The 14,506-nt window shown below is 31.8% G+C and overlaps 1 protein-coding gene across 1 annotated transcript in view; it reads left to right on the forward strand.

Moving 5' to 3' along the window:
• The window catches only part of LOC136988658 (uncharacterized aarF domain-containing protein kinase 5-like), a 49,789-nt gene extending 40,637 nt beyond the window's left edge, over positions 1–9,152 (forward strand). Inside the window, exons 8-12 of the mRNA XM_067286568.1 lie at positions 43–124; positions 2,616–2,789; positions 2,879–3,056; positions 8,781–8,948; positions 9,016–9,152. Coding sequence (XP_067142669.1) covers positions 43–124; positions 2,616–2,789; positions 2,879–3,056; positions 8,781–8,948; positions 9,016–9,115 — 702 coding nt within the window. The 3' untranslated portion in view covers positions 9,116–9,152. The remainder of the gene's footprint in view (positions 1–42; positions 125–2,615; positions 2,790–2,878; positions 3,057–8,780; positions 8,949–9,015) is intronic.
• The last annotated feature ends 5,354 nt before the right edge of the window (positions 9,153–14,506 follow it).

A 14,506-nucleotide genomic window follows, 5' to 3' on the forward strand; every position in this document is an offset into this window, starting at 1 on the left:
ATATGTAAAAGTATTAACTGCCATTGTATGATTTAATTTCAGGTTGATGAAAAATTAGTTTTAACATTTGCCGAACAGATTTTTCATACAGGTTTTGTACATGCAGATCCTCATCCAGGGAACAGTAAGTAAAGTTATTAGAATGATAAAAATAATCAGCAAAAAATGTTTAATTAGAGTTTATAGACTTTTTTTCTTAATTCCATAGTTTTTATCCATTATAAAAATTCAATTTAGCTGTAGTATAAATGATTTTAAAATTGTAAAATCTATGGTTTTTAACAAAACATTTATAGTAAATTGAGTTTTTTCTGATAACAGAACTAAAAAAGTTGAATTTTCAAAATAGCTGTTGCAGTTACTTTAGAAAAACAAGAATCATTTACCATAGGTTTTTATGGGAAATTAATTAATTCATTCTGGAGATCCCAAAAAATAAAAAATATATACTTTTTCACTACGTTTATTTATATGTAATAATAAAAATACATTAATAAAAATGCAAGACTGAGTATATGTTATGTTTTTTCTGTTTGTGGGGGTTAAAGAATCTTTCTGATGTCGATTGCTTTTCTCTCTTCTTCAGGATTTTTTTGTGTGATTTATTGTGTGCGGTATATGAATTTCAATCAAATTGGTATACTGCACAAAAATAATTGCACAAAACACATTGCACGTATAAAAAATCGCACAAAAAAAGACCGCACAAAAACAGGTTTGAGTGTATGTTATGTTTTTTCTGTTTGTGGGGGTTAAAGAATCTGTCTAATGTCGATTGCTTTTCTCTCTTCTTCAGGATTTTTCAGAAGTAATTAATAGCATTCTAATTGTAGAGATCCCTAAGCCTATTAACCTCAACCTGGTTTGGATGCCATTCTAAGACAGTTGTTCTGACATCCTCCCACTTCTTCAAAAGATCTTTAATAGCAGATATCGGCATTAATCCTCTTTTTCAGAAGAAAACATATCTCACCGAGTTTCTTGGTGTTCTTCATTCAAGAGTTCTTGGCATTCTTCTGTCGTGAGATCAGTTTCAAGTTTCATTACTAGCTCTTCAATGTTCTTTATTTTTCGGATGAGATTTTTGTTACTCCTTTAGCTGCTTGAGTCTTCTTGATTATACTGTACCTTTCTTTGATAAGATTGAACTGCAGCCTACTGTAGACCTGTTCAAGCCATACTGCCTAACAACATCAGACATCTTCTGCCCACTCTCACTTTTCAAAAATAAAAACTGATACAAAACTTAACAAATGCCCACCTGACAGTCTTGCGATTATTATAAAAAAATTGTTTCTGTGAGAAAAATAAAAGGCTGGAATTACAAGGGAGAGATTCAAAGTTTGGAGGAATACTATCCGATAAGTATATACTGGGTTGAGCGTTGATGTCGATGTCCCCCGTGCTCCAAAAAGTTTCAAATTGTTGCTTGAAGACAAGGGAAGACCAATCGGTATTCATTATTTTACGTTGCTTCTTCTTGTGTTTGTTCTGTGAGGTGTTCATTATCCGAACATAAAAGTCTTTTGTTCATTAACCGATCACCTACTGTATGTTATATAGTTAAGTGTTGGCTTGAAGTATACATCACTTTTATAGTTACTTTTATTTATTTTAACTAAATAACTGATCCCATTGAATAATTTACTATTAAATTAAAAAAAAAAATTTATTTTGCAGGTAGGGTGGAAAGTAACTAGGCATTGAGAAATTGCTATAATTTATACATTTCTAATGCAAAAATAATGAAAATTGTTTGACATGAACCTTATTAAATTTAAATATGGGTGCATATCTCAAAATTCAATGTAGGCACAAGTGCCATCCACCAATGACATGTTTTCCTCAGATTGTGACTTAGATAAAGGGCCATTTCTGTGTATCCATAACCAAATTTGTGGTCATTCATTAGCTTCACATGACAATTCTTGATTGTTTCTGGACTGATTGTGGCATGATGTCTCTCAATCAAATGCCACCATCTCTGCACAGCAACCACTGATTTCCATTCTTCATATCACAGCAATCTTTGCTTGCTCCTGAAAAGATAAGTGGTCAGCCATATTTTTTGCCACTGCACTTGTGGCCTTTCTTGATCAATGTCCACACTACCAATGTGAGAATTACAAAATTCCATTGATTGATGTACAGTACATGCATGCACAAATTTTATTATGATGCATTATTATTTAAAAAGTTAGCAATTTCTCAATGTCTAGCTATTTTCCAATCTACTCTACAGTATTAATAACTTAAAGATCAATACATAATTTTCACTAGGAATAATTCTGTTATTCCTAGTGACTTTATTAGAAACAGTTTTTACTCCAATTTTCCTAGTTTTTTTTTATCTAAATAATAATCTAGAGTTCAATTTGAACCTTCACTTCTTATTTATTATGCCAACATGTTGCTTGCTTTGTTAAATTTAAATTTTGTTATTGATGTTTTCTTATAAATTCTAAACTTTCTACTCTTTTTTTTTAAATTTTATTTTTATATATTAGTTTAGCCAGACATGAAATTTTTTCTTTTTTAATAATAATATTTTAAAATAAAATAATATGAATATTTTCTTTCATTATATCTATATTTGAATTTTCTTAAATATTTAGTTTATATTAGAAAAGATAAAAAAACTGGAAAAGCTGAAATTGTTTTGCTTGACCATGGATTATATGAATATTTGCCTGAAGAAATTCGTCTCTCTCTATGCAAATTATGGAAATCAATTATATTAAATGATCATGTTGGAATGAAAAAACATTGTGAAGAATTAGGTGTTAAAGGTTAGAAACAATCGTTTTAATGATACTGTATTAAAAATCTGCTGTATTTATAAATATGATACTATTTAATTTATGTAATTGTATTACAGATTATTATCTTTTCTGTGAAATATTGATGCAGCGTCCATTGGATAGATCAGGTTTCCACATTCCAAATAATTTATCCAGTGAAGATATGCAATATATGAAGAAAATGGCGAAAGAAAAATTTGATAAAATAATGTGTGCTATTAGATCTTTACCATCTTCAATGCTTCTTGTTTTCAGGTATATTATACTTTATTTACTAATATTAATAAAATTATTTATACAGATTAAAAATAAAATATATTTTGCTAATTAATATTCACTTATTAGTTTAATGAATTCATTTTTATTTAAATTTAATTAATAACAACAAATAACAAGAACTAATAGAATTATATCTGTTTCAATAGACTGAATATACCATTATTATTTATGTGAATTTTTAATTATAAGAATAGGCCAAAGATAAGAAATATAAAATATTGGACAGCTGGATTGCTGAGATAGTTAAGGAGTTAGCTTAACTGATCTGTGGAACACAAGATTAAATCTGGATAATCAACTCTTGGGTGACAAACTACCCATGCAGTCAAGATGGCAGCCTACTGTTCTGGGAGACTCACGATCGAATCTGAACGGGTCAAAAAATCCCCAGAAATTTTTTGGGGATGGTCCATCTGAATATGTTGGACCCTGTCCCACTTTTATATTTTTTTTTACTTTACTACCAAATCAAAATTCCAATATTCTAGAACTATATTTACCTCAAAGTGTTATATCATTTATTATGATTTAGTTGAAATCATTCTCACAATGTTATGAAAAAAATCCTTATGAAGCAACGTTCTTTACATAATCATTGGAAGAACCCAATGATGTACTATTAGATATAAAAAAAATTTAACTTAGCATGTACAAAAACTGAATTTTTCATTAATATTTCTAATTATTAAAAAAATACTCTTGTATAATAATAATAATAATAACTCTCCCGTGGTCACCACCTGGTCGTGGTGGGAGAGCCCAGTAATTTTACTGATCCATAGGGCAATGCAGGCTGGAGCATAAGCTCCTGGTAGGGACACCCATGCCAGTAAGGTCTATGGGGAGAAATGAAGCTAAGAGTGACCACACCCACATTCTGTGGAGATATTCATAATGGTAATAACTAGATCAAAGTGTGATACCGGCTCAGACGTCGCCCGGGTTAACAAGGTCCGCGTTCGTGGGTTAGGCAGAGGCTCACGTTCGAAAAATAGGTCACAGTCTCCCTTGGTTACCGGTGGCGAAAGCAGCACCGGCCCAAGCATGGCTACTGCAATGCCCTCAACAGATGTGAGGAACCAACCCAGCCTTGGTGTTGCTGTGGCAATGCATCCACAGACCACAAAGGCTGAAAAATCACGCCAACGGATGAAATGGACAGTAGAAATGAACGAGTTTATCATCCGTACTTATTACACTATCACAAAACTCGAAACAAACATGACAGCATACAGACAACAACTACACCATAGATTCACACAACAGTATCCTCATCTCACTGTCACCGAACAAAGGGTTGTTGTTCAAAAAAGAACAATTATACACAACAACCTTATTCCACAAACAACACTTGAACTTATCAAACAACAGGTTGCTGATCAGATACATCAACAGACAGAAACATCTAACATTAATGAAGATCATGTAACCTGTCAGGATAATCCAGCAACAAGCATTGATAATAACACACATACAACAATTACCACTAATGATACTACAGACACTTCCTCATCCATCACTGATAACATAGACTTGGATTTAGTTAATACGCTCTCACTTATATTTCAGGAAACACTCACTAAATATACAGGTACAGATCCCACACAACGACCACGAATACCAAAAATCAACACGTCAAAGAAAGTAGGAAAAACACTAAATTATGTAAACACTCACTTATTACCACACTACATTCATTCAATTTCTACACTCGCAGACATTCATACATTAGTTTATGCTGGGGCAGTCACAGTAGTGACACACCATGGACTGAAAGTACAATCACAGACAAATACACAGAAAACACAATTCTATCACAAGCCTGCCTGGCAGAGAAGAATAGAAACACAAATAAATGACATTAGACAGCAATTAGGCAGGCTAACACAATACACTAAAAACAACATAACACCCAAATTAAGGAAACAGCTCAAAAACATTTTCAAGAAAATAAAAACACACACAAAACATGAACATCACAACACACGCATTACAGAATACATTGATACACTAAAACAAAAACTTGCTGCCAAAGCACGTAGACTCAAACGATACAAAACATGTACACTACGAAAACAACAAAATAAATTATTTACAAACAATGAAAAACTCTTTTACAGACAAATTAATAACAAAGCAAACACTGATACACAGCACAGTGGCACACCAACAGAAGAAGAACTCACAACATATTGGTCTTCTCTTTGGTCCAGTGATGTCACGCACAATGCTGATGCAGGCTGGATCGAGGAGGAGAACAGAAACTTGCACAACATACCAACTATGCCCTGTGTTGAAATAAACATACATGATTTCCAATATACTGTTAACAGAACACACAACTGGAAGACATCTGGTGTAGACAACATTCACAATTTCTGGTACAAAAAGTTTACATCACTGCACCAGGAACTAGCTAAACATCTAACACACATCATCATCAATCCACAAGACATGCCAAATTTTCTTACTCAGGGCATCACCTACATGAAACCTAAAAACAACAATACCACAGACCCCACACAATACAGACCAATTACATGTCTTCCAACACTCTACAAATTATTGACATCCTGTATCGCAAACAAAATATACAAACATGTTGAAGAACACGACATTCTAACAGAACAACAAAAAGGTTGTCGTAGAAACCACAGGGGATGCAAAGAACAGTTACTCATAGATTCAGTCATTCTACGGCAAGCACACAGACAACACAGAAACATACACATGGCATATATAGACTACAGAAAAGCATTCGATAGTGTTCCACACAGTTGGCTGCTACATATCCTACACATGTACAAAATACATCCATCACTCATTGCATTCTTTCAAAACACTATGCAGCACTGGAGAACAACACTACATCTCAGGGTTAGTAACACTTCCATACAAACAAAGCAAATTTTTATTAGGCGAGGAATTTTTCAAGGAGATTCCTTGAGTCCTCTCTGGTTCTGCTTAGCCCTGAACCCATTATCCAACATGTTAAACAACACGCAATATGGTTACAATATCAGACACAAAAAAACAACACAGTTTACACTGTCACATCTCATGTACATGGATGACATAAAACTTTATGCATCCACACAAAAACAACTTCATCAACTCCTACAAATCACACATTCATACACCAAGGACATACAAATGGAATTTGGCCTAGATAAATGCAAAACAGTTCACATAGAAAAAGGAATCCTGAAGAAAGAAGATTTTGCACTTGGAAATGGAGACATTATTGAATCCATGGAAGAGGGCGAGTTCTACAAGTATTTAGGATTCCAACAGGCCAAACTAACAGAACATACACAAATAAAGCAAAGATTAATTAAAGAATACCAAAGTAGGTTAAATGCTATTCTCAGAACACAATTAAATGCAAAACACACAGTTAAAGCAATAAACACATATGTCATTGCAGTACTCACATATTCTTTTGGAGTTATACATTGGACTCACACTGATCTTGAGCAACTCCAAAGGAAAACAAGAACAACACTTACTAAGCATAAACAACATCATCCTAAATCTGCCACAGAAAGATTAACCCTTCCACGTAAAGATGGCGGACGTGGCCTGATTGACATAGTTAACCTTCACTACAAACAAATACAGTCACTGCGAGAGTTTTTCTACAAAAAACAAGAAACATCACAATTACATAAAGCAGTAACTCTAGCAGACTCGAATAACACACCATTAAACTTACACTCACATCATATGGACACAACACAACATATAAAAAGCATAGACACCATTAAGCAATCGTGGGCTCGAAAGGCACTCCATGGCAGGCATCCTTACGATCTGGCCCAGGATTTTGTTGACAAAACTGCGTCAAACAGCTGGTTAGCTCGGGGATGCCTCTTTGGGGAGACGGAAGGATTCATGATTGCCATACAGGATCAGGTCATAAATACTAAAAACTACAGAAAACACATACTCAAAGATGCAACACTCGCAAATGACACATGCAGAAAATGTCACATTATGCCAGAAACTATACAACACATCACCTCTGGTTGCAAGCTCTTGGCACAGACAGATTATTTACACAGACATAATCAAGTAGCAAATATAATACACCAAGAGCTTGCAAAGAAACACAAATTAGTAGACATCCACAAACCATACTACAAATACATTCCACAGACAGTATTGGAAAACAACACGCACAAAATGTACTACGACAGAGCCATAATCACAGATAAAACAATTTACCACAACAGACCAGACATCACATTCATTGACAAACACAATAAAATCACATACATTATAGACATATCCATTCCAAACAGTCACAATATACAAAACGCATGCACTGAAAAAATTAGCAAGTACACAGAACTCGCCCAGGAAATGAGGCATCTGTGGAGGATGGATAGGGTGCTTATTGTACCTGTTGTTCTCTCCTCTACAGGTGTGATACCACACACACTACACAAAAGCCTGGGCACATTACAATTGAATAGAAACACACTACACACTACAGAAGACACACATCACACTACAGAAGGCCACTATATTGAATACGTGTCATATTATGAGAAAATTCCTGAATACAGACACACACACTGATGCACTTCTTTAATTTCTGTTTTGGTTACTATGCCTTGACTTTGGTCCGGCATAGTACACAGCCACCGGTGTTAACCGAGTATATCTCACTTAACCCAACATAATAATAGTAATATATTTAAAACTTAAAAAATTCTTTCAGATAGTAGTGGTAGAAAATATTTTGAAGACTTATAAACAACATTATAACATATATTTAAAATAATGTGTTAGTTTACAGGCTGCCCACAAGTAAATGTGTCAGATGCTTGTAGAGTCTGTTATGGGACCAAAATTTGTCAAGGGACCCATAATTCTTGTGTCCAGTCATGTTACTTTATAGAAGAAAATATATTCAGACACACAAAATTAATGTTTGTAAAAATTTTAAAGTTTAAAATTTATTTCATGCTTTTAAATAACATTAAAAATAGGTAAATGGTTCACTTTTGAACATATTGCACAATGCACAAAAGCTCTTAAACTATACCCTATTCAAAATAAAATGTACTCCTATTACATAGGATGTCTTCTTCAACTAACTTTAGTTCTTCCAGCATACAGAGCATTTGTTATAGTAGTCTTGGAAACCACTTTTTGTAATGGCTTTAAGGGCTTTCATTGCTATGACTTACATCTCTGCTTCTGATTGAAAGAGAAATTGAAGAATGCAGGTTCCATTTTGTGGAAAAGATAAAAGCCTGGTTGGGGAAGCATTATGCTTTCTTGATTACATAAGTAAGACTAAGAACATTCATTACACAGGGGGTACCATCATGATAAAGGATCCAGTTCTGTCTCATAAATCAATCTGCTTTCATCATACAGCTTAACACAGCTGAAAATTTCAACATAACTTTCTTTATAGGCTGATATCCAAGAAGCTTTTTGCTTCAGATGGATTATTTCTCATTCAAGTTTTGTTTTATACTGGCCTGGCTGAATTTTGTTGTAGGATTATTTGTTTAGGCAGATTTCCTATGGGAAATGCATATGGTCCTTTCTAAATATAGATATTTATGTAATGTAATATTTATCAAATAAAAAACTTCATCTACATTGTATAACACAGCTTCATAATGTAATTATTGGTTTGTTGTTAATTATATTTTATTAATGTATTTGTATAAATTTTAGAAACATCAATACTATTCGATCCATAAACAAGCTTCATGGCCATCCAATTGATCGTTATACATTAATGGCTCGAAAAGCTACTAGTGGAGTATTTAAAAGTTCTAAATCTGGTTTAACAAAGGAGTTTGCAAAGTGGTGGGAACAATTAAGATTTAATTTCAAGCTAAGGTAATTGATGATTATATTTAAATTTACAATTTAAATTTTTTTTAATAAATTGAAATTGATTTTACAGGTGTGAAAGCATAAAGATGAATTTTTTCATTTTATATCTTCGCATTCTTGCATTTATAAATAATTCAGATGCAAATGAAGTAATTGGTTTATTACTTTAAAAGGGATATGTTATTGAGAATTAATTAACTGATTTATTTAAAATAATTAGTCACAGTTAATTTGTTTGTATGACTAGAATACAGTATGACTGTTTATGTGCATTAGATCTTTATTTGTATTTCTTTATCTTATTTTATAAACATTAGATAAATTTATCTATGATTCTTCAATTTTAAATATAAATAATTGAAAAGTTATTAATAGATTAACTTTTTCAAACACTAAATTATATAGTGCATATAAATCTATAAGATTTTCAATGCTTCCAAGCTATTAGGTCTTCTTTTGAGTGTCATGTATGTAATCATAATTCATACATATTTTATAATGTTTGTCTAGTCATGTAATATAAATTTATTTTTAATATACAAGGATTAAATTTTTATTTATTTTCAAACATAGCCTAAAATATTTTTATATAGATTTATGAGAGACTTTTGATTCAAGAATTTTGCAAAATATAGTTCTAGAAAGTTTCATATGGTATAATAAATTTATTATAAATTTATGTGAGCTTATGTTATAATATTTTTATAAATTCAATATTATGTTTACAATAAAAGAAATTATAGAAACACATTGTAATAATGTATTCTTACATTTAAAAAATTTTTATTTGAAGAATTTGAAGCAGTCTTCAGATTGTTTAGGGGATGTTCGATAAAAACAGAACTCCTGAACTAATTTGACACTGATGCCCAGTGCTGGATACCTCACTTGTTAAGAATGGACTATGCCATTCATTGAAGCAAGTACCATACCACAAATATCTAAGATGGGTGGCCAACATACAGCCCGTGTAATGGGTTTATGTGGCCTGCGATTAATTTTTCAATATTAGCTACTTAACTTCCAATAATTGGTCAAATGGATGATTCGCGATACTTCTTCATTTAAAAAAAAATTCCATTGTAGAGATTTACAACTTTTTGGGATACTATAGCTTACCACCTATGGAATTTCGGGACTTTGAGTATATATCTGAACTGAGGGGACGGAGACGAGTTCAACAATTCCCTACTTTTAGACTAGAGACGAAAAATAAGAAAGTTATCATACTTTTTCTGGCGATCGCGTGATGATCGGGAGTCTCGTCACTCTCTCCGCTAAGCCTATTGCGTGTTTAACAGGCAGTCCGACAAGTCAGCCATATATACCTTCAACAAAGGCAGATGTTGATCCACGAGCACACTGATCATCTGCAGTCAGAGTTAAGTCCTTTTTGCACACCCTCGCGCTCCTCGACCTCTGGGCCTACGGCCCCTCAGCCGCCGACACACTCGCTGTCACTCGTGGTCGGCTAGTACTACATACGCTTTTGTGGCTTGTCTAACAAACCTAACCTATCTCGCTGGCAGATGACCATAGTCCGACGTCATGGTTTGCAGACTTTACCGCAAGATGGCAGTACTAGCAACTACAGTGCCGTCTGCATGATAGAATTAAAAAAGTATGACGACTTTCTTATTTTTTGTCTCCAGTTCAAAAGTAGGGTACTGTTGAACTCATCTCGCTCCCGAGTTCAAATATATATTCAAAGTCCCAAAATTCCATAGGTGGTAATCTATAGTACAGCACAACTTTTGTATTAGTCTGTTACAAATTTACACTATTTGAAGAATGAAAGACCCCACACTCACTGAAACTCATCTGCCATGTCACACTGTTTATGCTCACATGTGACACACAGCGCCACCTGTCTGTCGACTTTTTTTTTTGCTTGTACGTTTCTTTACATTGTAAAGTGACATTGTGCATGCGTCAGGAACTTCTGTTCGAACAAACCTGACCTGCCGCACGGGTCAGCATATTTGTATTTCACATGATTTAATTTTAATATTTCGGCCCCCGAAAAAATTTTTCTTTTCAATTAGGCCCGGAGGCAAAAACTGTTGACCACCCCTGGTCTAGGATGTCACGTGAGCAAGACCATATAATCGTCTGCATTGCATTTGTGGTACTGTCAGTCTATATCTGAAATATAGTATGGAAATGAGTAAAGAAAAGCAGTGAGTTATGCACTTACTCATGGCTGAAGGTGTTGGTGTTTGGAAATCTCACCAAAGAATGGTTGTCACATACGGAGATAATTTCATGTGCATGAATGAAGTAAATGGGTTTGTGAATGATGATGCTTGGTTCAGTCAACCACACTATAGATGTGACTATAGATGATATTGGTCAACATGTACATGGAATGATCTATTGATATAAAATCAATACATCACTATAAGAGAGATTGCATCAAAGCTGAATATCAGTTATGGTTCTGATCACATAGTTATCAATCCAGTACCATCAAACTTTCATATAACACTACAGATGACAACTGACGCAGCCTTGAACCATGTGACAACCAAGATATTTGAGCTACTTGATTCAATGAATCGCAAAGTACATTCTTAACAGCACACCCAGTATCCATCCTGGCACATGGGGGTCAAATTATATTTGTATAAGTGTTCCATTTTTAATTGAGCACCATTTATATAAATAAAATTTAAAATATTTTCATAAATATTGTTTTAAGTGAAATAGATTTAATATAAAATATTAAACAAACCTGAAAAATTAGTTTAGTTAAATTTAAAATTTTGTCATTGTAACAACAAAATTTTTCAACAAAATGTGTATTGCAATCAAATGCAATAAAAACTATTTTATATTGCAACATATTTGTAAATAATAATTGAAATTTTATATTTAAATAATTAGAGAAAGAAAATATAATTGTGATAGGAATTAAATAGGAATACATAATTTATCTGTCAAAATTCCTATCTACATTCATTGAATATAGATAGGAATTTTGTTTTTATAATATTGAAGAGTTCTCACAATGATAATTAGAATTGTAAATAGAATGAAAAGTTAATCGTTTGCAGAAGAAAATATGAGTAATTTATGATAATTTAGATCTGTCTTTCAGATTCATATAAATTTTTTAGTAGTATATGAGCTTATGACTGCTTCAGTTGTATGATTTTAATATATCTCAATAGACTAAATTATCATTAAAATATCTATAATTTATACAAAAGCTTCAGACTTGGTTGTATATTATAAATTATTGTGTCTTGCATTTGGTTACTTTATAGTAATCAGGTTCTTTTGAAATAAAAGAATTTATAAATGGCCAAATTAAACTAGCGTCAAATAAATTAACATTAGTATTTTTTCAATTGAAAATTATATTATACACAAAATAATTCAATTTTTTAAAATAAATATTTTTCTTCCATGAATAGAAAAAGAATTTTTTCTTTCTAATTTTAACAAATGCTGTAATTGTTTTGTATAATGTTGAAATTGTTCATTTTATGTAAAGACAACTTTTCGAAGAGAAATTACTGTTAAGATTTTACAAAAATTTTTAAAATAAAATAATAAATTCTTAATAATTTTGTTGTTGTAATTATTGATTTTGTCTCATTAATATATGCAGTTTAAGAATATAAGATGTATGTACGTGTACTGTTTTAATATATTAATACACTCTTTAAAGTGTATTGATTATGTAATGTTAATTGTATTATATACATTTTTAATTAATATGACTTTAAAATATTAAGATCAAAATCAGAAACCATTAAGGCTTTCTACAGAACAGTTTGTAATCAACAGTAAAATATTTATGCCCAAAGAGAAATTTAAAATGTGATCTGAAGAATAGCTAAGGAGAAACATATTTAAAAAGGCTTGATTTTTGAATATTTCTACTTTAATTTTCAAAATACTTTATTATATTTTTTCTCATTTATAATTTTATAACATTTGTATAATAATTAATTAATATATTAAAAACTAGTTTAAAATTAACAGCTTATAATTGTGTGTGTGTATATATAAAACCAGATTATATATTTATATTGATCGAATTTTTATCTAGTAGCTCTGATGTTTAGTTATCAGTTCTCTGGTTTTGAGAGTATGTTCTGGAATACATATTTTACTAATAAAGTACGAAATTCAGGCATCATATAGAATACATAAAATCAGTTAGTAAAGTATGAAATAAATACAATTATACATTTGCCTAGGCATTCTGTATAATGCTGGATACTCTGCTGGCAAAGTATAAGATGAACGGTACACATACACATTCTCCCATCTTGTAATCAATTTATAAATACTATTTTTATAAATGTTCCATAAGCATGAATTTCACACTTTGCTGGTAACTTATCTAGAGGGTGTAATTACTCACATAAAGTATTACAAGTCAATAACTTAGAATATTTTTATGGTATTTATATTTCCAAAAAGTCTCATACATCCTTCTCTCCTGGGACTGGGGCAACTTTTGAAATTTAAAATGGGACATCCCAATTCTTTTATTATATTCTAACTGTTATATATAACAGAGGGAAAGTATGGCAATAGGTCAAAGAATGACCCTTTTTGCATTTTTGGACTCAGGAAATGTCAAAAACTACAAAAAAGTTTGGAGGTTTTTTCTGTGTGTATGGATGTTAGAATGGGTGAGTGGTGACATGATTTTGTTTATCCACTTTGAAGCTTAATGTGCCTTTTGTCAAAAATTTCTGAAATTTCAGAGGGAGATCTGTATATTAGAGGAATTGATGCTATTAAATTTTGGTGGTTAAAGGTCATGCTGAAAAGATAGAGGGGGGTTGTGTCATATATCAAGTGGGGTTAAATTTAATGAAGATTTTACTCATTATTAACATTTACAATTTTTTATAAAATTTGTTTCTACCCTCAAAAGTAAGCTTTTTGCCATTTTATAATAATTAATAGTATAAAAAGTTTATTTAATAAAATATCATAACAGATGATTCCACACAAAATTTTAATATTTTTTGCCAAGAAAGTTTTGCAACTCGCTGCTGGATTTTTTAAAATAGAGAATCTAAAGATATAAACTTTTATTCAAAATTCCTATAATAATAGTTTAATAAGAATTCAAATTTTATGGGGTTTCATAAAGGGTCAAGTTTTGTTTTAACACCAACTGCAATTCAAGATATGAAGCAAAGAATAAGCAATGCATGTGATAAAATAATACACATGATTAACACCGTAAAATTGGAAGATCATCAGACAGGACAGACACACACACACACACACACACAGATGAGATGGTAGTGGGAATTTATAGGTCTACAATTTTTTCAAATTGCAGCCCAATAATTTTTCTATAAATGCAATATTTACAAGAACATACTTTCTACATAGTTTATTAAATTTGTTGCCAAAAATTTAAACACTTTATCATCACATAAAAATGACAGAATAATGCTTTTATAAGATATTTTAAACAAGTCATGCAAAGTCTTTTGGAAATTAAGATTAGCAACTTTGATCACGTGCGGGCCATCACAACCTATTCAGGCTGAAATAACCAAACTCCTTTTACGGTTTTTGTT

Source organism: Centruroides vittatus, unplaced genomic scaffold (assembly GCF_030686945.1).
Source record: "Centruroides vittatus isolate TY-2023 unplaced genomic scaffold, ASM3068694v2 scaffold_373, whole genome shotgun sequence".
NCBI lineage: Eukaryota > Metazoa > Arthropoda > Arachnida > Scorpiones > Buthidae > Centruroides > Centruroides vittatus.